General features: G+C 36.2%; 4 protein-coding genes across 4 annotated transcripts; 2 read left to right on the top strand and 2 right to left on the bottom strand.

Moving 5' to 3' along the window:
• Nucleotides 1–2,440: 2,440 nt before the first annotated feature.
• LOC125203893 (dof zinc finger protein DOF2.5-like) lies at nt 2,441–4,130 on the top strand. Its single transcript, XM_048102406.2, has 3 exons — nt 2,441–2,550; nt 2,615–2,646; nt 3,018–4,130. Exons 2-3 carry the CDS (start codon nt 2,623–2,625, stop codon nt 3,831–3,833), a joined length of 840 nt encoding a protein of 279 aa, XP_047958363.2. The 5' UTR covers nt 2,441–2,550; nt 2,615–2,622; the 3' UTR covers nt 3,834–4,130.
• Nucleotides 4,131–5,591: 1,461 nt separating this feature from the next.
• LOC125203190 (ORMDL family protein) lies at nt 5,592–8,168 on the bottom strand. The gene is made up of 3 exons (XM_048101497.2): nt 7,823–8,168; nt 6,509–6,657; nt 5,592–6,008 (listed from the first exon to the last, which is right to left on the bottom strand). The coding sequence occupies exons 1-3, from the start codon at nt 8,009–8,011 to the stop codon at nt 5,870–5,872; spliced, it is 477 nt and encodes a 158-aa protein (XP_047957454.1). The 5' UTR covers nt 8,012–8,168; the 3' UTR covers nt 5,592–5,869.
• A 1,570-nt stretch (nt 8,169–9,738) lies between these two features.
• On the bottom strand, nt 9,739–10,773 carry LOC125206257 (uncharacterized). Its single transcript, XM_048105537.2, has one exon. The coding sequence runs from the start codon at nt 10,771–10,773 to the stop codon at nt 9,739–9,741; it is 1,035 nt and encodes a 344-aa protein (XP_047961494.1).
• Nucleotides 10,774–21,434: 10,661 nt separating this feature from the next.
• LOC125206256 (aluminum-activated malate transporter 10-like) lies at nt 21,435–23,501 on the top strand. Its single transcript, XM_089062071.1, has 6 exons — nt 21,435–21,800; nt 21,875–22,015; nt 22,116–22,388; nt 22,495–22,595; nt 22,682–22,825; nt 22,919–23,501. The coding sequence occupies exons 1-6, from the start codon at nt 21,479–21,481 to the stop codon at nt 23,318–23,320; spliced, it is 1,383 nt and encodes a 460-aa protein (XP_088918197.1). The 5' UTR covers nt 21,435–21,478; the 3' UTR covers nt 23,321–23,501.
• Nucleotides 23,502–24,323: the final 822 nt, after the last annotated feature.

The raw sequence follows: 24,323 nt of genomic DNA, 5'->3' as shown, positions 1-24,323 counted from the left end.
ATGGCCCATACTCCAGCAGTTTTCATTATTCATAAATTAGCTAATAGTATATTACACCTACCAATCATGTCTTTTCCTTGATTTAGGATCGTATCGCGTGTATCATGATCTCAATTAAAATTCCTAATAATATTAAATTAAGAGTACCAGCTAATTAAGATCAATCCAAATTTGATGGGCTAACTTATAGCTAATTAAGATCAATCTTAATTTGATGGGCTATATTATATATCTGGATAGTTAAGTCCTTTTTAGCATGGTGGAATGAAATGTGATATCTACTTCTATTGTATTTACTCCCTCCGTTTTTTAAAAATAACAACTCTTTTCTCATATTAGTTCGTTCTTTAAAAATAGTAATTTTCAAAATTTCTATTTTAGGAAATCTTTACACCCCTATACATCAATTTATTTACCATTCATACCACTACAATTAACAACTTAAAATGGACCTCATGATCCACTAACATTAATTCCATTACTTTTTTCTCTCCTTCTCTCTTACTTTACCAATTTTTCTCCGTCTCTCTTACGTTGTCAAATTGTACATTAAAATGAGTATTTTTTTGGTACAATGGAATGATCGGGAATGGAATAAATGTATAAAAGAAATGCAAACGAAGGGAATGGAATAAATTGTGTCGTTTCAAACCTCCCTATTTTTAAAAAAGGAGGGAGTATTTTAAATTAGTATTATTTTTATTGCATTTAATTCCTATCTTCATTTCATTCCACTCTTATTTCATTCAATCATACCAAAAAAGGTCTTACATAGTTGAAGACTTGAGGTGTTGATTGGCTTAGCTGCTTGGCTAGGTTTCAGCCGGTAGTATTGCGTCACGAAGCTATAAGAGCATCTCCAAAAAAAGAGACAAATAGGAAAAGTATATTTATCGCTTACTTTTTTTTAAAAAGTAAATATGCATTCTTAAAAATTAGTGAATTTCAAGTGAAAAATACAAAATGAAAAATATAAAAAAAAATTATCATATTTATATTTTATGTGGAGAAAAGATAATTAATATACCTCTTCAAAATTTGATGAAGATATAATACCTTCAAAAATTCCCTTCCCATTGTTAAATGAGTGTTTATATATTAAAAAATCAATATGATAGCTAGCTAGTTATTCTCTTTACCTTATTGTTAGTATTTCTTTTCTTGGAGTCTTACAGAAAAGAGAGCATACACAGAAATTGTTTAATAAAGAATGAAATAGTAAAAATGTCATAATTCATAAACAAAAGTTAGCAAAATGAAATTTCCCACTTACCAATTCCAATGTTCTAAATACCATCGCCTTTCATGAGATTAGAAAAATCCCTATCTTGTTTCATTTCCACATGTATATCAATCAGACTCATATATCTCTGGTACTTTTAGTTACATGATTAACACATGTATACGTATACAATGATCAAACAAAACTACTATCTATGTAGAGAAATATATACTATATATAGATTTTGGACTTCAATATCATGGTTTGTTTGTAATATTACATGATTATTCAACGACTCCCTTTTTCAAAAATACTCAAGTGGCTGGGAATAAAATTTCCTACATATATGATGGTCATTATAGAAAGTTACACGCATGCAAAAGATATATACAAACAAATTAGGATAAATTAAATTGCAAAATGCTTTGGTTGGTAAACAATCTCCCTTGGCCTCATCTTTAAAAGTAGTTGACGAATGTTTTATCAGTTGAGAAAATATTTATTAGCTAGAAAGCATGGATGTTTAACACTTAAAAGATTCATCAAGATTTATTAGACTAATATATAATATTATGAAGTCATGAGATAAATTAATTTTTTCATGCATGTTATAATAACATTCTCATTTAGTCACTTTCTCCTTAAAGAAAAAGGGTTTTCTTGTGATGATGATGGTTTTGAACATGCAAACACATCAACCTTTAGAAGCATAAAAAGGAAGAACTATCCATCAATAAAGCATATGGAAAGAAAAGATGGTCTAATATGTGTCTTTAATTGTGAAACAATGATGCCTTTTTTATTTTTAAATTTCAAATCTCTAAATTATGACAATGTACCCTTTTAAGTTTTAAACCCCTTTGTAATCAATAAGAATTAGGAAAGTTGAGATGAATTTTCTTGCTTTCTTTTTCTTAATAGAATAACAACCAAGGAAACATCCATGTATTGGATGGAGAACAAATTGACTAAACCATAATTTAAAAATTAACAATACTAATTAATCAATTCCAAATTCATATTTTAACAAAGTGGGGATCAAATATGAAGAAAACAGAGTCAAAAAAGCAGAAACCCACCAGAGAAGATATACATTCACAAAGCACTAACCAGAGATTTAAATAAAGATTAGTACAAAAAAGTTCAAAATTTATATTATTATCCAAGTGATATGAGTGCAGTCAAAACAAACAATCCACAGCATTTCCCCTTTTTTCCTCCCATCATCCATAAAGTTAGCCAACTCAAAAAAAGAAAAAAGAAAGCCAGCATACAAACAACTCAAAAACATTCTTTCCTTGCATCAAAGACAGCTGCAGACAAACTAGGTGAATTTTCTCCATCACTTTGCCTTTTGGTAATAACAATAACCCCTTTTCTTTCCATCTTCAGAAACATCCATGGATAGTGCTCAGTGGACTCAGGTGCGAAGAGTTTTTCAACTTTTCCTTCATTTCTTTTCATTTTTTTACTCTTTTTTCTCAGCTTAATTAGAACAAGCTAGCTAGGGTTCATGTATATAGACTGATTAATTTTTCTTGGTTTAATTTTGTGAGCTTACCTCTTTTTCCTGAGATTAGGTTTCCAAGATCTTTCTTGAATTCATCCAAAAATATGGTGCACGTGTAGTAACTGAATTTTGTTGAAGGATCAGGATTTCTCTCTGCATCCTAGTTTTCTACCTAGCTAGCTAGGACTAGCTATAGTCTTATTTTTGTAGAATTTTTCAGCAATCCCAAACACATCTGCAAAACCCCCTTTTCACCAAATCTCTGACCTTTTTTGTGAATCTAAGGAATATGGAGTTGCAAGATCCATGGCAGAAGCAGCTCCAAATGCATGTAGCAAGCCAGCAACGGAGAGAAAAGTGAGGCCACAGAAAGACCAAGCCATAAACTGCCCAAGATGCCACTCCACCAACACCAAATTCTGCTACTACAACAACTACAGCCTCACCCAGCCAAGATACTTCTGCAAGACATGCCGCCGCTACTGGACCGAGGGCGGAACCCTAAGGAACGTTCCGGTGGGCGGTGGCTCGAGAAAGAACAAGAGATCCTCTTCATCCTCCTCCTCCTCCTCCTCTTCACACAAGCTCCCTGATCTGAACCCTCCAAGCATTTCCCCATTCTCATCTCAAAACCCTAAAATCCATGATGATCTCAATCTAGGGTTCCAAGCTGATTACAGCCAATTTCTAGACCTCCCCAAGATTGAAGGCAGTAGAGACATGTCCACCACTACCACCACCACCAACACCAACACTTCCTCTTCCACCACAACTCCTCATCCTCCTCCTCCTCTCTCAGCCCTAAATTTCTTCACCAATGGCGTCATTGCAGCTAGAGGCTTGAACTCCCTCTTCCCCATGGCCACAGACGAACAGAACAACGCCATCTTCGCATCCGGTTTCCCCTTCCAGGAATGCAAGCCTCAGCCCCTCTCATTCGGCGTTGGTAACGTGCCTCAAGAGAGCGTTAACGGGAGCCTGATGTTCACGTTGGGTGCGACCAGACGAAACTCCAGCGATCAGGATCAGAATCAAGATAAGGGGCACGAGAATTCGAATGGATTCTGGAATGGAATGTTAGGTGGAGGTTCAGCTTGGTGAAGAAAAATAACAAGAAATTAATAGGCTGCTTTCATCACTTCTTTTTTCTCTTTTTTAAATCCATATTTATTTCTTGTTTTGTGTCTATCTTTTTCCTTTCTCTTGTGTCATGGTTGCTTAGCTGTTTGGGAGTTGTTCAGAGCTAACATACATATGTATTTCTTTTTTATTAATTTCACTTTTAAGTAGTAATTGAAGCTAACTTGGTAGCTTCCATTGCCTAAAGTGAACTTCTACTACTTTTCCTTATCTTACCAAAATTAAAGTTGTTGCTTATTGTGCAACTAGATTTATGCACATTTTATGTCTATGTAGTAGTATAGTATTGTGTGATATTATTCTCGTCTAATTAAATGCTTGAGAATTAGCTTCTGTATGAATGTGATCTCTTTTAGTGACAGGTTTCGTGAAGTTTTGTGTACATTAAATCGTCTTAATTAAAGGATTAAATGATTCGAAAAGAGGAGATGATAAAGCGCACCAAATTTTTATCATGAACTTTTGCTTTTAATTTTACATTCGAATTACTTATTATCTGCATAAATTAAAAGTACCTATATGTATATGATTTTCCACCGTAAAGCTTAAAAGCTGCAGGGCGATGATATTAGCAACGGGAGGTATTGCTTTTGGGGATTGTTCCCCATTTCTGATGGCATTGTTGTGTTAAAGTGCATCCGAATAATTACCTATCTTTAATTAAAATAAGTTTCCCAGCCGTCAGAGCTCATGATACATGAAGTGTGCAATTTTATTATAGACACCTCGAATTATAGCATTAAAAATTAGGAGTCTAAAGTATTTTTAGCATAAATGATAAAAGTAAAATGAAAAAAATTGGAACCATTTTTATTTTTTGTAAAAGTTTAAAATGAGATATTTATTCGAGAATAAAATTCTAGTATCTCCAAATAAGAGAACACGTTTTTTATTCTATCAAGGTCTAACGAAAAGTTGATACTACTAGTATTTAATTACCCTCATCACACCACACCCCACCCAAAACATATTATGGGAAAAAAGAAGCCTCGATCCCTAGATAGAAGTCTTTAAGGTGCATGTTTTTAATAATAATGGTCACATCTTGAGTGAGATTCTTCCAGCTAAGAAAGCACTTCAAATAAGAGTAATCACTGACATAATAAAAAACACAACACTTGCAATGCCCTGTGATTTTGAATTATTGACAGCCAACATACATTTTCAACTCCAAATGGAGGGCATTCTAATTTTCTATAGAATTTAAAACTGTTAAAATAAAGGGTTTTATCCATAAACCTTGATAGTCATTTGAAAACAGACCTCAAAAGCAAATTTGAATTTACCTGCCTCAACCAAAAATCTCACCTAATCAATTGTTTGGCTGATTAATTACATATACGGTCATCAGTCGTGAATATCAATCATAGCAAATGTGTAACGTTCAGACCACAAACAAAAAGTCCGACACAAAAACTATACACTAATTTGGAGCTAGTATTCAAGGGTCCCTCTAAACATTGCCTTAAGTCAGACATCTAGGACTTCATTAGTTAACTGTGTCACAAGAAAAGTAAACCAAATTCAAAAAGTGTGTCTACAGAAGAAAGAAAAGTATAACTGTATATGTTTACTAATGAAGTCCTAGATTCCAAGTTATGGAGATCCAAGACTTCAAAAAAAAAGTGAGCATAAATGGTGCAAGTATTGAAGTAGTTCAATTCTTGATATAGTACATGTTTTTCAGCCAATAAGGGCAGTCGAAGATACTAATATCGATTATAAGCCTGAGCAAGATACTGATAGCATAACTGATCTTCCAAGTATACAAAATTTCTAGTGTGAATAAACAGCTTGTTTACAATATACTGGTTCTCAGTTTTCAGAGTGCCCGTAAAAACAGTAGTGAAATATATGCTACATAGACCAAAACGTATTTATCGGTTCCAGATGCAGATTCTATACACCAAAGATGCATAACCTTCTTTACAGATATTGTGAGGATAAAGTATTCTCCAACTACTAAGTTAAGATGAACTGTTGGAAGAAGAGGCAGTTCACAGATCCCCATTGATTCCGAAGATTCGGACCTTGTGCATATTAGGGAACTTAGCAATAACCAACACAAGTACTGCCAATGTGTTGAAGAGCAGCATTGGGTACTGGTAATCCGTTGTGTGAGAGGCTATCAAGTAGCTGTCAACAGCGCAAGTGAAAAAGGCAGCTTGATTAATATGCAGCGAGAAATAATACCAAATTTCTCACACATTCTCAATGAGAAAGTACAGGAGGGGAAGATAACATTGTTTCTAATTGACCAAGTCCCATTATTTCAATAGGGTCTTCCAATAGAGAAAGAAGCATGGTCAGAAAAGTGCCCTGTCATTATGTTGTTTGTTTAAAAATTCAAGAGTTATTCAGGAATTCATTTGATGCCCACTTTTCACAGGTCTGGTAAACAAGAAAAGTATTTATCCGGAGATAAAAACATTAGCACATTGAATTTTGATTTTTTAATTACAGTACATGTGTCTAACTATAAAATTTTATCAATATCAGGGTGAAGCCACCAAACATTGTGATACAATAATACTCAGCAATCTTCGTTCTGATATACTACTACTATCTTAAAAGATATAGATATCCAGCATTATTCCCAGAGAAAAACAACAAAACTAAAGGAGGTGAGAGCTTACAGAACCACTGGAACAACTGTGAGGAATTTTCTATTGCGAGTGAGCTGCTTTCCATTGTCAATTTGCTCCCACCATGTCAAGCCATTATAGATTCCCTGATCATCACCAAAAGGGGTCCCTTTTTTCCAGTGGAAGAAGTGGTAAGTTACCTACATATAGAACCAGAATTGTTGTGTCAGAGAGAATCTCCTATTGATCTTCAGTTAGCACAAAAAGTTCAGTTCTAGGCACATCAGAAGCCTATCGATTGTCATCTAAAAACCAACTAAACATCATCTGAAGAACTTAGAACTACATGGTGATCGCACTACAGACACACAAACACACTCCTATTGATTCTTAAAGCTATCAGACTGCATGCAACAAGAGCCCTGTTCAGTAAAGAGAAACCATAGAAGTCTCTAGACAAGCATTTTAATATTTGATACTAGAGTCCCTTCCCCCAAGTGTTAAAGGTCAAAAAATATGTTCCCTGCCTACTAGGCACTATGGAAAAGGATTATGTCTACTATCCGTACAAGGGTACAAAAACACCACAAATATCAAACCCCGGAAGTGAAACACAGAAAGGAGGAAGTGACCACGTCAACAGAATTATGAAAAAAAAAAGATCAGATGTAATAACCACTACCATATTAGAAGGAATCTCCACAAACACTTGTACACACCAGTTTCCAGCTCAAGCATCATGTGAGAAACTAGCATAATCAACAGCTACAGGATTACTGAGTCACCTAGTCAGAGCCTAACTTTTACTAATAGACCCAAGCCCAGTAAAAAAAACTTGTCAGCAGTTGAGAGATCAAAAAGCAGCCCATTTCATAGTCATATATTCTCAAGTGAGCCATACAAATCAGAGACCATGTAGAGTTAGAAAATTTACAGAACAAAGTATAAAGATTAATCTTAGAATAATCACATAAACATCGAGCTACAAATGAACCAAACAACTCACATCTTGGCTAGGGTTAATAGCCAAAAGCATTTCTGAGCTGCACCTCTAACATATCCTCAATTGCTAGTTCTCCAACCTAAAATCGAGCCCACTCAACAAGTACAAACTTGACAAATCATCCAACTTTAATCATCTCGGGACCGAATTAAATTGTTAACTGTTAAAACAAATAAAATACTAACTCAAATCAAAATTCGAGCATCATGTTTGCCGCACAGAATAATCAGAGCTACAATTCGGGCGCAGGTAGAGAAGCTAAGCCACAACCAAAACTATATAAACCCCAGGGCACAAAACACCCAAATTAAATACGCACAAAAAACAAATTAAATTAGAAAATACACAAGGCGATAACATACGAGGAAATGGCAGACATTGACGATCGTCCATGCCATGCCGGGGGTGCAATTGGTGACGGAGAGAACGACAAGCCATGAGAAGAAGAGAATCAATATGTAGGTAGTCCATACGCCAGGATAGGTGAACCACTCTGTGTTCCGGTTCAGATCCGCCGGCGGCGCCATCTGCACGTAGAGTTTAGCCATCATCGCCGATCGCGATTGGATCCGAATTCGACGGAGATCCGACCCGAATAATCGATGAACGGCGTTGTAGAAGGTGGCGGGGCGACTTCGGAGTGGTCGATGATGGGAGTAGGCGTGTGGCGTGTTTGTTTTGCTTTTACCGATCGTGTGTCTCTACTTCAAGATAAAGCCTTTTTCTTATTAAACAAAAATATTTATAAAAAATTTGAGTAATTAATTGATTGATATAATCAGCGCCGTCAATCTTTTTCTACTACAATTACTATATGTAATTTTCGTTGGGAGAGTAAATCCAATTAAATACGCTAGGAGTGGGGAAACGGATCCCGGTTCTCGGTTAACCGAAAAAAATAAGGTTAAAGTTCAGTTCTGGTTAGTGAGTTTTGGATTTAGGCGGTTCTCGGTTAACCGAGAACCGAAAGGTTATAACCGAAGAACCGTAATAGTTGATTGAATTTTAATTTTTCACCATATTCATTTTAATCAATCATCCATCAAACTAAATAAAAATTGTAAAAGACATTAACTAAGAAGAACAGTGGCTGACTTGCTGCTCTTTCTAAGAAAGAGCCGTTGTTATCTCCTCCTCTTCCTTCTTCTTTGTTGCTGCTGTTCCGACGCGGCTGCTACGCCGACCGCCACTGCTCTCTCCTCCTCGTCACTCTTCTTTGTCGTTGATATCCAATGCGGCTGCTGCACCTACCGCCATTGCTCTCTTCTCCTTGCCACTGTTCTCGGTAGTTGTTGTTCCGACGCAGTTGCTGCACCGACCGCCGCTGCTTCTTTGACCGCCGTTTCTCTCTCCTCCTAGCCCCTCTTCTCTACTGCTGCTGTTCCGATGCTCCTACGTACTGCGCCGACTGCCGCTTTTGCTGCTTCGCTTCTCCGGTCGCAATTGATTTCAGTTCCTTCGGTGGAACCGAAAAACCTGTAGGTCCGAACCGATCGGTTCCTTAAGGAACCGAACCGACTAAGGGTTCGGTTTCGGTTCTAGATAGAAAAAATGGGAGTCGGTTAACCGATAAATCGGTTCGGTCAGAACCGAACCGACCGAATCCCCAGGCCTAAAATACGCCCTAAGAGCATCTCTAATGGGGACGGATATCCCATAGCCTTCTCAACGGACTTCACAAAAACACCTTCAGTCACGTCATAAGGATCTCTTACAATACTGCCACGTCATAAGGACTTCCCACTGCACAGTGGCGGATGTCCCTCGCCCTTCCCGCGCGGACTTCCCGCAATAAAAAAAATTCACAATTTCACCAAATTAAACAATTTACGGAATTAAACAATGTACGAAATTAAAATTTCGACACGAATACAGAATTAAACAAAGTGCAAAATAATTTCATTAGATTAAAAAAAGCGATAACAAAAAAAAATAACTTAATCAAATTACACTCATAAACATATCAACGACGACCCCGACGCAACCATAGCTCTTCAATTAAATCGTTCTGGAGTTGAATATGGGCTTGTCGTTGGCGCATGTCGGCAAACGCACGCACCCGGTCGGCCCCTTCATGGGGTACCCCCATACGTCCACTGGGGGTGGCCACACCGTGGCTTGGACCGGTACCATCATCATAGTCACTAGCCCAATCAATCAGTGCCGAACCTTCATCTTCGACAATCATGTTGTGCATGATAATGCATGCATACATGATATCAGCGATGCCTTCCAAATGCCACAACCAGGATGGACCCTTCAGTATCGCCCATCGACTCTAGAGCACACCAAATGTCCGCTCCACATCCTTGTGCGCTGCCTCCTGACGACTCGCAAAATATTTCTTCCTATCTTCTGTTGCGCATCTGATCGTCTTCACGAAGACGGGCCACATAGGATAAATCTCATCCGCCAAATAGTAGCCCATGTTGTGTTGGTTGCCGTTGGCGACGAAACTGACAGCCGAACCAACACCAAGTTCTTGGTCGTTGAAAAGGGGGGACGACTGTAGGACATTGATGTTGTTGTTCGAATCGGCTACTCCAAAATATGCATGCCAAATCCACAGCCGGTAGTCAGCTACCGCTTTAAGGACAATCGTGGGATGCTTGCTCTTGAAACCGGTTGTGTACAACCCTTTCCAGGCGGAGGGACAGTTCTTCCATTCCAAATGCATACAGTCTATGCTACCCAACATTCCCGGAAACCCATGCTGACTCTTGTGCATAGTTATCAGTTCCTGGCAGTCTTGGGGGGTAGGCTTCCGAAGATAGGTATCCCCGAATATCTCCCTAACACCTTGAGAAAAAAACTCCAGACATTCGCGGGCAGTCGACTCGTCGATGTGGAGGTACTCGTCGAACATGTCGGCCGCATCTCCGTATGCCAGCTGTCTGATTGCGGCAGTGCACTTCTGAATGGGCGTGTGACCGGGTTTACCTACCGCATCCTCTCTCATCCTGAAATATTCGTATCGACGCTCTAAAGCGCCAACGATACGAAGAAACAATGGACGACTCATGTAAAAACGTCGGCGGAATAAGTTGTCCCCAAACCGCGGCTCTGGAGCAAAGTAGTCCGCGTACAATCGATGGTGTGCAGTGATGCGGTCCCGAGGTACTATAGCTCGACGACGGATGGGTCTAGGTACCGCCAGCTGCTGCTGTTGCTGCATGGCCGTTTGTAACACCCGATTTATCTCCCTAGACGTAACGGCCCGCAGCTCATCCATAACGATTTGGCAACAGTCACCAGCACCGCAACCACCCGTACCACTACCACTTCCACTGCCACTTCCACTGCCACTTGCCATAATAATAAAAGAAACGTACAGAGAGAGAAACTTGTTAACACGAGTGGTGCGAATGAAATGAAGTTCAACAAGCCGTATATATAGAGTTTGTAAAAAATAAAATAAAAATCGAAACGGGACGTCCGCGCCGGAAGTCTGTCGGGATGATACAATGGCGGACGTCCACCCGCCGACGTCCCGGGAACGCCGCGGATCTGCGGTGTCCGCTGCGTTCGTCCGCGTCCGTCCCTGCATCTCGTAATGGGGGACGTCCGCGATGTACGTCGGGCACGCCGGTCAGACGCCCGCCTGGACGTCCGGCGTTGGAGATGCTCTAACTAGGGAAGACTTTGGAAGGAAATTAATTGTGTTGATAAATTAGACATGCTTAGTAAGAGTGCATTACGGTTATTCGAAATGTATGTAGGATAACAGGGACATGATCATTTGCTAACTAATTACTAATCCTAAATCAAGACTAAATTATAACCGTTCATTCTTCTAATCCAATGGCTTGATTTAGCCTAGATTTTATTTATTTTTTTCCTTTTATTAGTTTAAATAATATGAAATGGGTATTTTAGTCCATCCAAATTATTAGGCATGCCAATACTCCAAATCACGCTTAGATCTCTTTCTCCCTAAAATCTCTTTTCTCTTCTTTTCTTCGTATCATCAAATTCGGTCTTCAAATCTCGAAGATTTTCTTTCCAAATTCATATTTTATGAATCACGCTGTTATAAATTAGAGGAATTGATTCTCTCTGTTCAATATTTGCCGATCTCATTAGCCTATCAGGATTTTCTTCTTTTCAAAGATATTTTGCTCGTCAATTTCCGCCGATCTCATCAGCCTATCGCGTTTGTCTTCTTTTCGAAGCTATTTTGCTTGTCTTTGTTCAATAATGGCAGGTATATGTTAATAATTGTGTTGTTATGTTTTAATTTTGAATCATTCGATGTGCATTTTCTCAATTTTTGTATTTGAAGTTTCTGTTTTGATTCGCGCTGTTGTTTCATATATTCGTTAGTAATTTTAATAAATTTTTTATTCTAATGTTCATGTTCTGATACATGTTTGTGTTGGAGAAAAAGAAGAGGTTTGATGAATTGTATGGTGTTGTGAGGTGATAACGCTAATTTCATGCATTGGTTATGGGGTTAAATTCAGCAGTTTCCTGGGTCTAACACAGCTCTTAAGTCAGGTGTGTAGAAGAAACAGTCAGATCCAGAAAGGAAGGGAGGAAATCACCTAGTGAAGGAATCTGGCGGGAAGAGCAGAAGAAGGAAAAAATTTACCAGATGGAGGAGATTTCTAGACGGAGGGCAAAAAAGAATATTCAAGAGAAGATTCTAGAAGACCAACTCCACGCCTATAAATAAGAGCACGTAACACATCTGATGGGAGATCTCTCATTTTTGCTCTTAGCTCACTTTTCACACTTCTACACACACACACTTAGGGGTTACCAAATTCAAGGGGTCGGGTTCGTAGTTTGATCATCGTTGTGTACCACCGTCTCTACATGAGGCGAAGAAACAATTTACAGCTTTCAGTTTTAATTTCTACTTTGGAATTCCCCGAGTCTTCGTTGTTCGAAGCTCGGCTTTGTTTTATTGAATCGTTCTTGAATTCGTAATCGTTTAGCTATGGAAGTTTATGTTGCGTTTTCGTATTATGTTTGCGTTGATTGTTGCTTTACCTTGGATGCTTTTCGCACTTGATCTGTGTTGTTTGAGTTGAATTGTGCTTGAATTGTAGTTGATCGGTTGAATTTGGTTGGATTGCAGTGATCGGAGATGGGAAGTATTGTGGTTTGTTGTGGATGGCTTGGATCCGGAGCGGATGAAGCGTCCGATGTTTAGATCTTTTAAATTCTGCATGGGTTTTGAAGTTTAGTTCCTGTTTTCTCATTTACCTCGTCTAGCGGTAGTAGATATGTTCTATTTTCTTAGTTAATCGTAATTCGATCGTGAAATTCGACATGCTCTGTTCCGATTTGATGGTTACTCTGTTTTTCTACATTTGTGATCATGAGTCGTTGGTGAAGATGAAGTTAGTTAAATTCATAGTTAGTTATTTGCAGCTTTTCATTCGTACCTTTACTGTTTTAGGAAATGGTCCCCACGATCTGTTCTTCATCTGTCTAGGCATTTTAGGAAAGTTGTTCACTAGGTCTGGTAAATCTCGTTGCCGAAGTGTTGACCTATTTACATCTCTGTTTTCGTCATGCATGCCTTCGTTAATTTTTCCTCTTCCTAGGTCTAGCTATTAGAATAGATCATTTACATTTCCCGAGTCTAGTAGTTAAGTTCTCAACCCAAAGTTGTGTGGCAGTAGCCAAAACCCATTTTCCAAAGTCTCTTAAATGCCTCCTTACGCTTCCATCTCTGTGGGATTCGATCCCTACTTCATTATACTAATTTTTAGTATCGTGGATTGAGGGTTTTGAAACAGAAAAGATTGTGTGCCCAACGACCGAGGATTTCAAGGATTCCCTGAGTTCCTAGACCCTGTGATCTAGCGGATTCTCTGAATCTCAGAAGTTTGACCAATATTTAAAGTATACACATCGATAAAGTTGGACTTTCATGAGGCCTGATGTCATACACGCTCATCCGGCAAATATGGTAAAGTGTAAAGGATCTGGATCCAGGTTGCCTTCTAAGATGGAGGCAGCGAAGAAGGCGGTTGCTAAACCTCCTAGACGACGTGGAAAATGCCATAAAATGGTTAATCATGATTCAAAGAACTGCAACAAAGGGAAGAGTGAAAAACAGAATTAAATTAGTTGTTCCTATCACTGTTATTTCTTTCTATTGGCATACATAGTTCTTTGTTTTGGATATTTCTTAGCATTCCTGTTTCCATGTTGGTATGGAAGAATAGTAATCTGCAACTTATGTTCTGAATGTTATCTCATTTTATTTTTCATATACTATTAAGTTTGTTCAAAACATTAGGTGTTGCTTACGTTTTCAATTATCTGTAAACGAATGGACATCAATACAACATTATAGATTTTTCAATAAATGGTGCATAAATTTTCAACAGAACTATTTTAAATTCTCAATAAATGGTGTATAAATTCTCAACAGAACTATTTTGAATTCTCAATAAATGGTGTATAAATTCTCAACATAATTATTTGGAATTCTCAATAAATGGCGTATAAATCTCAACAGAACTATTTGAAATTCTCAATAAATGGTGTATAAATTCTCAACATGATTATCTGGAATTCTTAACAAATGGTGTATAAATTCTCAACATAATTATTTGGAATTCTCAATAAATGGTGTATGAACTATTTGGAATTCTCAATAAATAGTGTATAAATTCTCGACATGACTATTTAGAATTCTCAATAAATGGTGTATAAATTCTCAACATAACTATTTGGAATTCTCAATAAATGATGTATAAATTCTCAACATAACTATTTAGAATTCTCAACAAATTGTGTATAATTTCTTAACATAACTATTTGGATTCCTCAATAACCCGTGTATAATTCTCAACATAACTATTTGGAATTCTCAATAATTGGCCTATACACATTCTCAATATAGCTGTGAATAACAAAATAATATTAACACAACATTGAAACAATACGAAATCATGTACTTCTTAATATTTTATAGATGAGTTCCGATACTTCTCAATACTAACAAAAGATACACACACGTAACATGTCCAAAATGATATAGGTAATGCCATTAGTATTTCTACTTACAAAATATTCAACGGCAGCATAGTCACTAAAGAAGTTTAGCTAACATATAATCCTTCAAATTTCCTACTGTTTTTCCCAAGTTGCAATAACTGCTTTCACATCAATTTTGCAGCGGCCTTTTGCTTATCAATTAAACGTTCCAACATATTGACAAAGTATTTGGTTGTCCTCTTTATGTTCAGTGTTTTTGTCTCCTCCTCATCTTTTTCTTTCTCTGGCTTTTCTTTCTTCAACTTCTGTTTTCCTGCTTTCTCCTCTGTTTTCCTGTCTTCAAACTTATGCAAAATACTACTCCCTCCGTCCCAAGGAAGATGACCCTTTCTTGGGCGGCACGAGATTTTATGTAAATTTATTTTGTGTGTTGAGAGGAGAGAGTAAAGTAAGAGAGAAGGAATAAAGTAGAGATAAAGGTGTTTCCATTTTAAGTAATTGGTCATCTTAGTTGGTACAAACTAAAAAGGAAAGTGGGTCATCTTCAATGGGACGGAGGGAGTACAATCATTCTAACACGCTGTTGAATTCACAGATATCAACACATATCTAAGACATCATCAACATATAGCTAATACATTATTAACACATATCTAACTTGAACACATTATCAACATTTAGCTAACTCAATATCAATATATGTATTAGATATATGAAACAAAAGTTGCAGCGTGTGAAATTGGTAACTAAGTTTGGTAAACGTAAACCATGATAATTAGTTTCTCAAGAAACTTATGTCAAGTAACACAATGATTCTAGCCGACTGTTGAATTCACAAATATCAACCTATAGCTAACACATTATCAACATTTATGTAACACAATATCAACATTTGGTCTAGATATGATAAAGTGTAGCAAACAAAAACTGTAGTGTGTAATTAGTTATCAACCTATAGCTAACACATTATCAATACATGTGTAAGAAATTATCAATATATGGCTAACACAACAATTTGTCTAGATATAGCAAACTTATAATAATCTGATAAAGGTGCAGTGTGTAATTAGTTATGAACTTATAATTTGACAAACTAATATCTACAAAAGTTCAAGCTTTCAGAAATTGAAGATTAACCTTCCTCATAATAGATGAAATTAGAAATCAATCCAACAAAAGTCAACTTAGAAATTTAAGATTCATCTTCCTTATAAGCTTGTTAATAATTGAAGATTCCATTTACGTAGTTTAACAAACTTAACAACAAAACAAGTATTGAAGCCTTTTAAACATATATTATCAAAAACTGAACCCTAATTCTTTGTTGAGATTAGAAATCATAAATTAAAGCTAAAAAATATCTTTCGATGCATCTTCTGCCGAATCACTTCCGATTGAATTCCTTGAACTCATATTGAAGTCGTTTGCTGGATATTAATGTATTACTTTCGTTTTTGTTGAGATTTTATCAAGTTCAAAACAAATTTCGAAGATTAAATTTAAAACATACGGTCAATACCGTCGATTTTTCCAAATCTCTAAATATTCCCTACGTCGAACTTTTCGCCGGAGAAGATGGAGTGATTTGGAGCTTTTTCGTTGGAGAAGATGGAGAAATTAGCAACCTTTTCGAAGTAGGAGATGGAGAGAAATGAATCGTTTGTTTTGATCGGCAAGAGAAATTTGTTGTGGTGGGTGAAGAAGTGTGAATGCGGTGAGAACTAAAATTAAATCCCACGCACTGTAACGTGAATTGACCATTGTACCCTTTTGTTGAAATCTTTGTTTCTGGTTGTTGATAATTTTTGTATTGAATCTCAGCCTTTCATCTCAAGATCTAAGAGTTTAGATTCAGTCTTATTTTGGGATTATTATGCTGAAAGCATTAGAAGAGGACCCTAGAATAACGATCTATTATCCATATAGCTAAAATGATATCTCACCGATTTAATTATATTCAGGATAGTCGTGTTACTCATTTGTTGTTTTTTGTCAAAAAATTGTTGCTATGCTACTAAAGATTATATGTGGCCGCGTATGATCACTTTGTTCATAATTCTCCTATAATTTCCGTTCACTACATTTGCTTTTTTGTAGTTAAAACATCTCATGTATAAGTATAACATACAAAAGCGTTACGCTTGATTTTATTCGTTTAAGACATTTTTTTATTTTGTAACATCACTAGGTGTTTACTTTACCCTAATAAAACTAATCATCTCCGTTTATGACTATATGCCTACCATTTGCCGTCGTCGTGGGAAAATGTACGTCTAAGTAATTGGGCCTTATTTCTTTATTAAGGCAAAAAGAACAGAGGTTTCAGAAATATACTAATGGAAGGCTGGTTCTGATAAATGGGCTTATCTAATCTTAACTTATAACTCAATGAAAAGCCCAGTTCAAGTTTTACGATCATTTCCACAACTTCTTTTTCTTTTTAGTCTTTAGGCTCAAAATCAAATGGCATGACAATCGAATCATCAAAGGTACAGAATTGCTTGTGTTTGAATATTTGTGATTTTTTTTATAATTATTAAGGATATCTACCCGAGAACTCAATAACTATTTATAATTTTAATGAGTTTGACGGATACTACCGAAAGAGGGAACTTCATGAATTGGTCCTAAATGATATAGTCCTTGAAAAAATATATACTACCATTAGTAGGCATAATTACATAGTAGTTTATGATATTTTTTCAATTTTTTGAATTTTTAAGACACAAAATACCACTTTTATGTGTAAAATATAATAGAATGATGCAATTATTTACGTGCTCTAAAAATATAATACTCCATGTAATTACACTTAATAAGTAATTGTATTAAACATATAGAAGATGGAAACATAAAGATAAACCAGAGTATTAAACAAATGGAATTATAAGGGAAACGTAGCCATTTGGAAATAGGATTTAATTTGAAATTGTATCAATGTAAGTAAGAGCAAAATAAAACAAAAGAATAGGGAAAACAGTTGTAAAACCACATACACATCATGATTTAATTATTGATTCGTTCTTCTGGAAACTAGTAAATTCTTAGATGATAATTCGGTTTCTTTTCCGAAATCAGAAATAAATATTTTTTACGCTCAATTCTTAGTGATCCAATAAATATAGTTTGTATTCTATCGACGGACTTTTTATTATTACATATACAAATTTGCTAGGATGTTAGGGGTGGTGAAACGAGTTACCCGTGGATATCCGCACCCGAAAAGTCGGGTATCCGTACCCAATTTCAGCCAAATTTGTTGTTCTAATACCCGCCCCGCAACATATCGGGATTACCTGATACCTGTGTTGGGTATTCCGTACCCGACATTGCGGGAACCCGTACCCGATCCGAAACCCAGATGTTGAGTATGATCCTTCAATCGTGCAGAAAGTTCTTCAAACTAAAGTTTGAGTTCATGAAACCGATTAAAATTTATGCTTTGAGTTTTTTTAATAATAATAAATTTTGAGATTGTTGCCGCACTATGATTTCATATTTTTGTTTTTTAATTCGTTCTTCGATATTCATGCAAAAATTCCAAGTATCACTATATGCACAAATATGGTGATTTCTAGTCTCACTTAGTAAAATAATCAAAATATGATCAGAGTATGTATGTACATCATATTTGTATATTTTAATGTAATTTGCACATTACCAAATTCCAAATTCAAAATTAAATGCAAACCAAAATTTACTGTATCATTATGATTGTAAGCTTTGAATAAATTGAGAAAAAAGTGAGGGGACACTCTATAGCTAGTTTTGGTGTATGTTTGTTAGAATATAAAAATATTTCAAAAAAACTCTTAGAACTTTAAGATTCTATAAAGTATTAAAAGATTGTAAATAGCTAATACTAATAATACGGTATTATCGGAACTAACGGGTAGCGGGTATACCCGTACCCGCAAAACTCTAAAACACACTACGTACTCAATTCCGCCCCATTTTCCGTTATTATCGGATAGCGGGTATCGGATCAAAATGGGAATAACCCATTACCTGCTACCCATTTTGCCACCCATTGTACGTATAGAATGATCAACGAATATTGTACTAATTAAGCCGAGTTAAGTAGCAACAATTAACTAACGTGAACTAAAACCATCCAACTCGACTTCAATAGTATAAATTTCACAGGAAATAAAATAGTAAGAAGGTAAAGGAACAGATGACACGCAGTAGTGCTGAAATTGATAAGCCATACATATCTTAATTACATAAGTAATAAGTTAGTATATCATTCCAATGTAATGGGCAACTTGCCACCACAAGACACATCAAACATTATTTCCTCCCTTAAATCTACTTTTTTTTTTTTAAAATCATTATCCTCCTTTATATTTATAATAATATGTTGTGGAAAATGAGCTAACACTTTTTGAACTTCAAATTCACGTATTTAGTTTTTACAAGAGGTGAACTTGACATTTGGCAGAGTATATACATGTTGAAATTAATTAGTCACTGTCGTGGTTGAACCAATGTATATATATACGATATTATTGTAAATCAATTATATACTTGTCATATTAGTTTATTTTCATTTAAGAAAAATTGCAATTAAGTTTGGTATGCATGAGAGTTGGAATTCCATATCATCTGATACGTACGATAGTTAATTTGGTAGACGGTAGATCACCGGACACGTCAACATCAATATCTTGATATTTTAACCACCATAGTATAAGTTTATTATATTAATTGAATTTTGGTCAATCAACATTGGTGTTACGGAGTAGTACATATATAGGATTAGGTAATAATATTAAAGTTAGGCCTAATTCATAATTTACCAATTACTCGTGTCGAAGTGTCAAGCCTAAATAGCTGATTCAGATTTTATGAAATTAAACCAACAGCTTCATTTTGAACCTAAAATAATGTAGTGTGATTCTGAAAAGAAAATCTTGGTTCCTCAGCCAAGTGATTATAATAAAATCAATAATATATAAAAAAGGCGTGTGGAAATATTTATATTGCAACTTAGGTAATGACATCTACGTGTAAGGTGGTAAATAACGTCATGCAGCACGATGATGTACTCTTATCAAAGCCACAACCCACAAATTAATAAAGCTACCACTATATGTATTAAAACGTAAATCAACAATATCTAAGGATTCCTATTTGAATACTTATATGAATGAATACACTTTTATATACCTTCTCCGAAAGAAATTATGAGATTCAATTACACTACTGAAAGTATAAAATTTATTATGCATGAACTTTGATTGATAATTCTAATTTATTAATATTACTATAGTGTTCTCACAATTCAATTACTAGTAGTATTTGTATTGTGTTAGGTGCGTTATCCAGTTATCCTCACTTTCTCAGTGTTGCAAAATTATCATAATAATAACTCATCCCTATAACATTATATGTTGTGGTTGTCTTTTGTAAAGAGTTCTTTACAGTATAAATTAGTACAAACTATTATATTTATGGCATATATATGACGAATTTACTGGTAAAAAAGGTGACGAGTTCAAAAAGGAAATGGTTTTTATTTCATTATAGAATTCAAACCAAGGTTCATAATTTTTTTTAAAAGTGGTGATCTCGCGATTTATGGCGAAAAATATTTTTTTGTTTATATATTAAAATTAATTTTATTTGAACCAATTAATTGTATTCATATATGTTGTGTACATATAGAACATTTTAAATTATTAAATAACTGAAATATCTCGTTGGCAAAGCAGCAGAGAACATTCTAGAACGATTATGAATTGAAAATATTTTTATTTAATGTATGAGTTGGTCAGTAAATTCTTTTAAAGAATATACGAAAGTTGAAGTATGATAAGCAAGACTAACATTCCATGATGGTTGAACTTGAGATATCTTTAACTTTTTTCACTTTTAATAAGGTTAATTTTTAATTGATATTGGAAAAATCATAGTAGTGCAATTAATTTAAGGAACGCCAATATTATGTTAATATTGGAAAGAACATCAATGGGAAACATCAACAAGATCATTGGATTTAAGTTTTTTCATGACCTAATTTGCACACATTAGTGCTAATGTGTGAGGGCTTTTTCGTGATGGAGATAAGACAAAAAGTGGAACAGTAGCATTTACAAATATATAAATATAGAACTAATGATTTGGTAACCGGCAAAAGTCATTAAAGTCAGCTGTGTAATAGAATTAGGTCATTTTGTTTTCCTCTCTCAGAACCAAACCTAAATATTTTAGGTCATTTCGTTCGATTAAAATCTGAATAAATCATTTATGCTGTATAATTTAGAATTCACTGGAGTTTACTGCAAGATATATCTATAAAGAATAGCAACTTGGAACAAACAAATTCAAAGTAGTGTCAAATTTTCCTCATTTTTCACATATGATTTGTTTTCTCTTTTATCGGATGCTAAAAGGCTCCACTCTTTATTAGTAGTAATTTAGTACTACGACTTATGACTTATATTAGATATAGTAATTAAGAAGAAATATGGAGTATTTATTGAAGAAATACGCACATTGTTCTTCCAAAGATTAGGGTATATCCTACTATTTATTCATGACATAAAGCTTGCTAGAGGACAAGAAAAAATTATATACTGTATTTGAATATGAGCGTGTGGAGAGAGAAGATATGGATGATTTAGGCCATTTGCATGGCTTTTCCTGAGCTCACGTTAAAGTTATTACTGATGAAAATTGATAGTAATAAAAAACCAAAATATTTTTGCTAAGAAACTAAGGTGACCTACCAAAAGGGTCTCATTCCCATTTTGATCATGTAAATTTATGTATTCAAATCAATTTGTTAAAATCTAGATACAAACATGATAAAAAAAATGAATATAAATCATTAATTGGAAGCTCTCAAAAAATCAGACATGGGAGTAATAAATAAATAATGTCGGAAGTGGGGCCTGTGCGATAGAGTATTTTAGTCATGTGTCCGAATTAAACCTCTAAATTTCTTACATATATATGTGTGTAATGTGTGCATGTTTAGAGCAGCATCTAATCACAAGAAGACAGACAGTGAAAATCTTGATTGTGAAAGCTGAGAAGAGCTAGGTAGAAAAATGGAGGGTAACACCAACACTAACACTAACAAGGAAATAGGAGTAGAATGGAGGATCAACATGGGAGATGGGACGTCGAGAGTTCTAGAAGCTGAGAGCAGGTTTGGATTGCAAAGGTTCGTGTCCAAGGTGGGTGGCTTCTTTCAACGAGCATGGAGATTAGGCGTAAACGAGCCAAAGAAATCGATACATTGTGTTAAGGTGGGGTTGGCGCTCTGTCTGGTTTCCCTCTTCTATTACATGAGGCCCTTGTATGATGGAGTTGGCGGCAACGCTATGTGGGCTGTCATGACTGTGGTGGTCGTCTTTGAGTACACCGTTGGTACGTTCTTTATCAATTACATTCACCATGCCTCCCTCTTTCTCTTGTAAATGACTCCATATGTATATATGCAGGGGCTACTCTATGTAAATGTGTGAATAGGGCAACTGGGACTTTCTTGGCTGGAGCATTGGGTGTTGGTGTTCATTGGGTTGCTAGCCAATCTGGAGAAAGGTTTGAGCCCATCATTCTTCAAGTCTCAGTCTTTCTTCTAGGTGATTAACTTTCTTTTTTCTTTTTTTTATTAAAAAAAATACTACTAGTACTAATAATGTTGAAACATACTAGTATCTAACATGGAAAGTATATGTACAGCTACTGCAGCCACGTTCTCGCGTTTCATTCCATCGATAAAAGCTCGATTCGACTATGGGGCGATGATCTTCATCCTGACCTTCAGCCTCATATCAGTATCTGGCTACCGCGTGGAGAAGCTCTTTGAAATGGCTCATCACAGACTCTCCACCATTGCAATAGGCACCTCCATCTGCATCATTACAACCATTCTTTTCTGTCCTGTTTGGGCAGGAACCGAGCTCCATAACCTCATCAGGAACAACATGGACAAGCTCTCTGATTCCTTAGATGGTAATAAACACAATCATAGCAATGAAATAGATTCTAAAATTGGTAAAATAATTATAAAAAAAAAGTAAAAGAGGGAACTGATGAGTTTTTTCTGCTCTCAACTCAGGATGTGTGGCTGACTATTTCAGTACTAATAGTGGAACTTCAGACAAAACATTGCAAGGCTACAAATGCGCCCTTAATTCTAAGGCCACCGAAGAATCATTGGTTCGTGTTCTTCTCCGCTTGATAAGTTTAAAGAACAACACAATCAATTTGAGGAAAATCTTACAAAATTTGGTTCGTTTCTGCAGGCTAATTTCGCAAGATGGGAGCCGGCACATGGCAAGTTCAATTTCGGACATCCATGGTTGGAGTATGTCAAGGTTGGAGCCTCAATCAGAAGCTGTGCTTACTGCATCGAGGCACTTAACGGGAGCATGAATTCGGACGCTAAGGTGAATTTTAATGTGACAGCATGGTTTAGTACTACTTGTTTAGTTTTGTCAGCATAGGAAGTTAAAGTTTGGTGTTGTAACTAATCTAAACAGGTTCCTGATGCCCTGAAGCAGCATTTCGGCAACTTCTGCGTGAGACTTAGCAATAAATCCTCAGCTGTGATGAAAGAACTTGCTGTGGTGATGAGCATCATGAAGAAACCAACAAGGATAGATTTCATGGTGGAGGAGATGAGGATTGCAGTTCAAGAGCTCGAGAACGCCTTGAAATCACTGTCGAAGCAGCCCATCCTGCCGGCTGAGGCCAAGGCCGGAGAGGCTGTGACTCTAGTAGAAGTAGTTCCATTGGTAACAGTTTCGTCGTTGCTGATAGAGATTGCGGCGAGAACAGAAAAGCTTGCGGGGGCAGTGAATGGAGTGGCGGAGAAGGCGGAATTTGAGGTTGAAACTGCAGAGGAAGCCAAGAGAGGACAAAGCTCGAAAGGAGGGAACTAGGCTGTTGATGAAGGAAGACAAGGCGATGAAGACCCTTCAGAAGGTCTGAGTTTGTGAGAAAACAACCAAATTATGCTTTCTTTTAGTAAAGTTGGTTGCTTATAATTGGCGAAGACCATGTACAGAGAAGGAAAATAGCTGTGGCAGTGGCACACAAGTTGTTCAACAAAATTTGGGTTTATTTTTGTTCAGGACAGAGGGAAAAAAATGCAAACTTTATTCTAAAAATGTCATCTTTACATTCTGCAGTTCAAGAAATTTATGTCCCATTTCCATATTTGCATGAAGTAAGCAAGAGAGGAGAGATGATCAAGACAACAAACATAAATAACTAATCCATCAACAGTTTCCACCAAATCACATATACAAACCACACCAAATGAAAAGTTCAGTTGAGTGACATATTAACTTATATCTAAACAACAAAACATAGGCATAAATTAGTGCATAGTTCATAACACCACCTGATATCTTGGGTGTTAGAGACCACATTTTCATGAGGTATGTCTCCATTACTACCCCAACCAAGATTCATAGCCAGATCCTCGACAGAGACCTTGACGACATCGGTTCTGACACCAATGTCAATTGCATATCTACCAACGCAGTACATTCCTGCAGTCATCGTAGCCACCCAACCGGACTTGGCATCAGCAGCTGCCAACGATGCACCAATGACGGAAGAAGCCTGTCCGCTTCTCCCCGGTCTTGCAGTACAGGGCGAAACATGCGTGAAATGAACCGCTTTGCTGCTTTCGACGAAGATACCTGTATAATTAGATAGTCCAGGGTAGGTAATACCTTCATAACTGCAAAGAAAGACCAAAATAATCCATAGTTACACAAGATAATATGTCCATTTGAACAAAACTAGAAGGGGTTTAAGAAGAAACTGATCAAACATATCTGCAGAAGAAGGGCATGCATCACAGAATAGGGAAAAGCACATTCAAGAAACCTTATTCAAACAACACAAGACTCTACCTACTTTGCAGTCACATGG

The sequence above is a fragment of the Salvia hispanica genome, chromosome 6 (assembly GCF_029641045.1).
Source record: "Salvia hispanica isolate PSC_SH4W2 chromosome 6, Shi_PSC_v1, whole genome shotgun sequence".
NCBI lineage: Eukaryota > Viridiplantae > Streptophyta > Magnoliopsida > Lamiales > Lamiaceae > Salvia > Salvia hispanica.
This window is presented reverse-complemented; position numbering and strand designations above follow the sequence as displayed.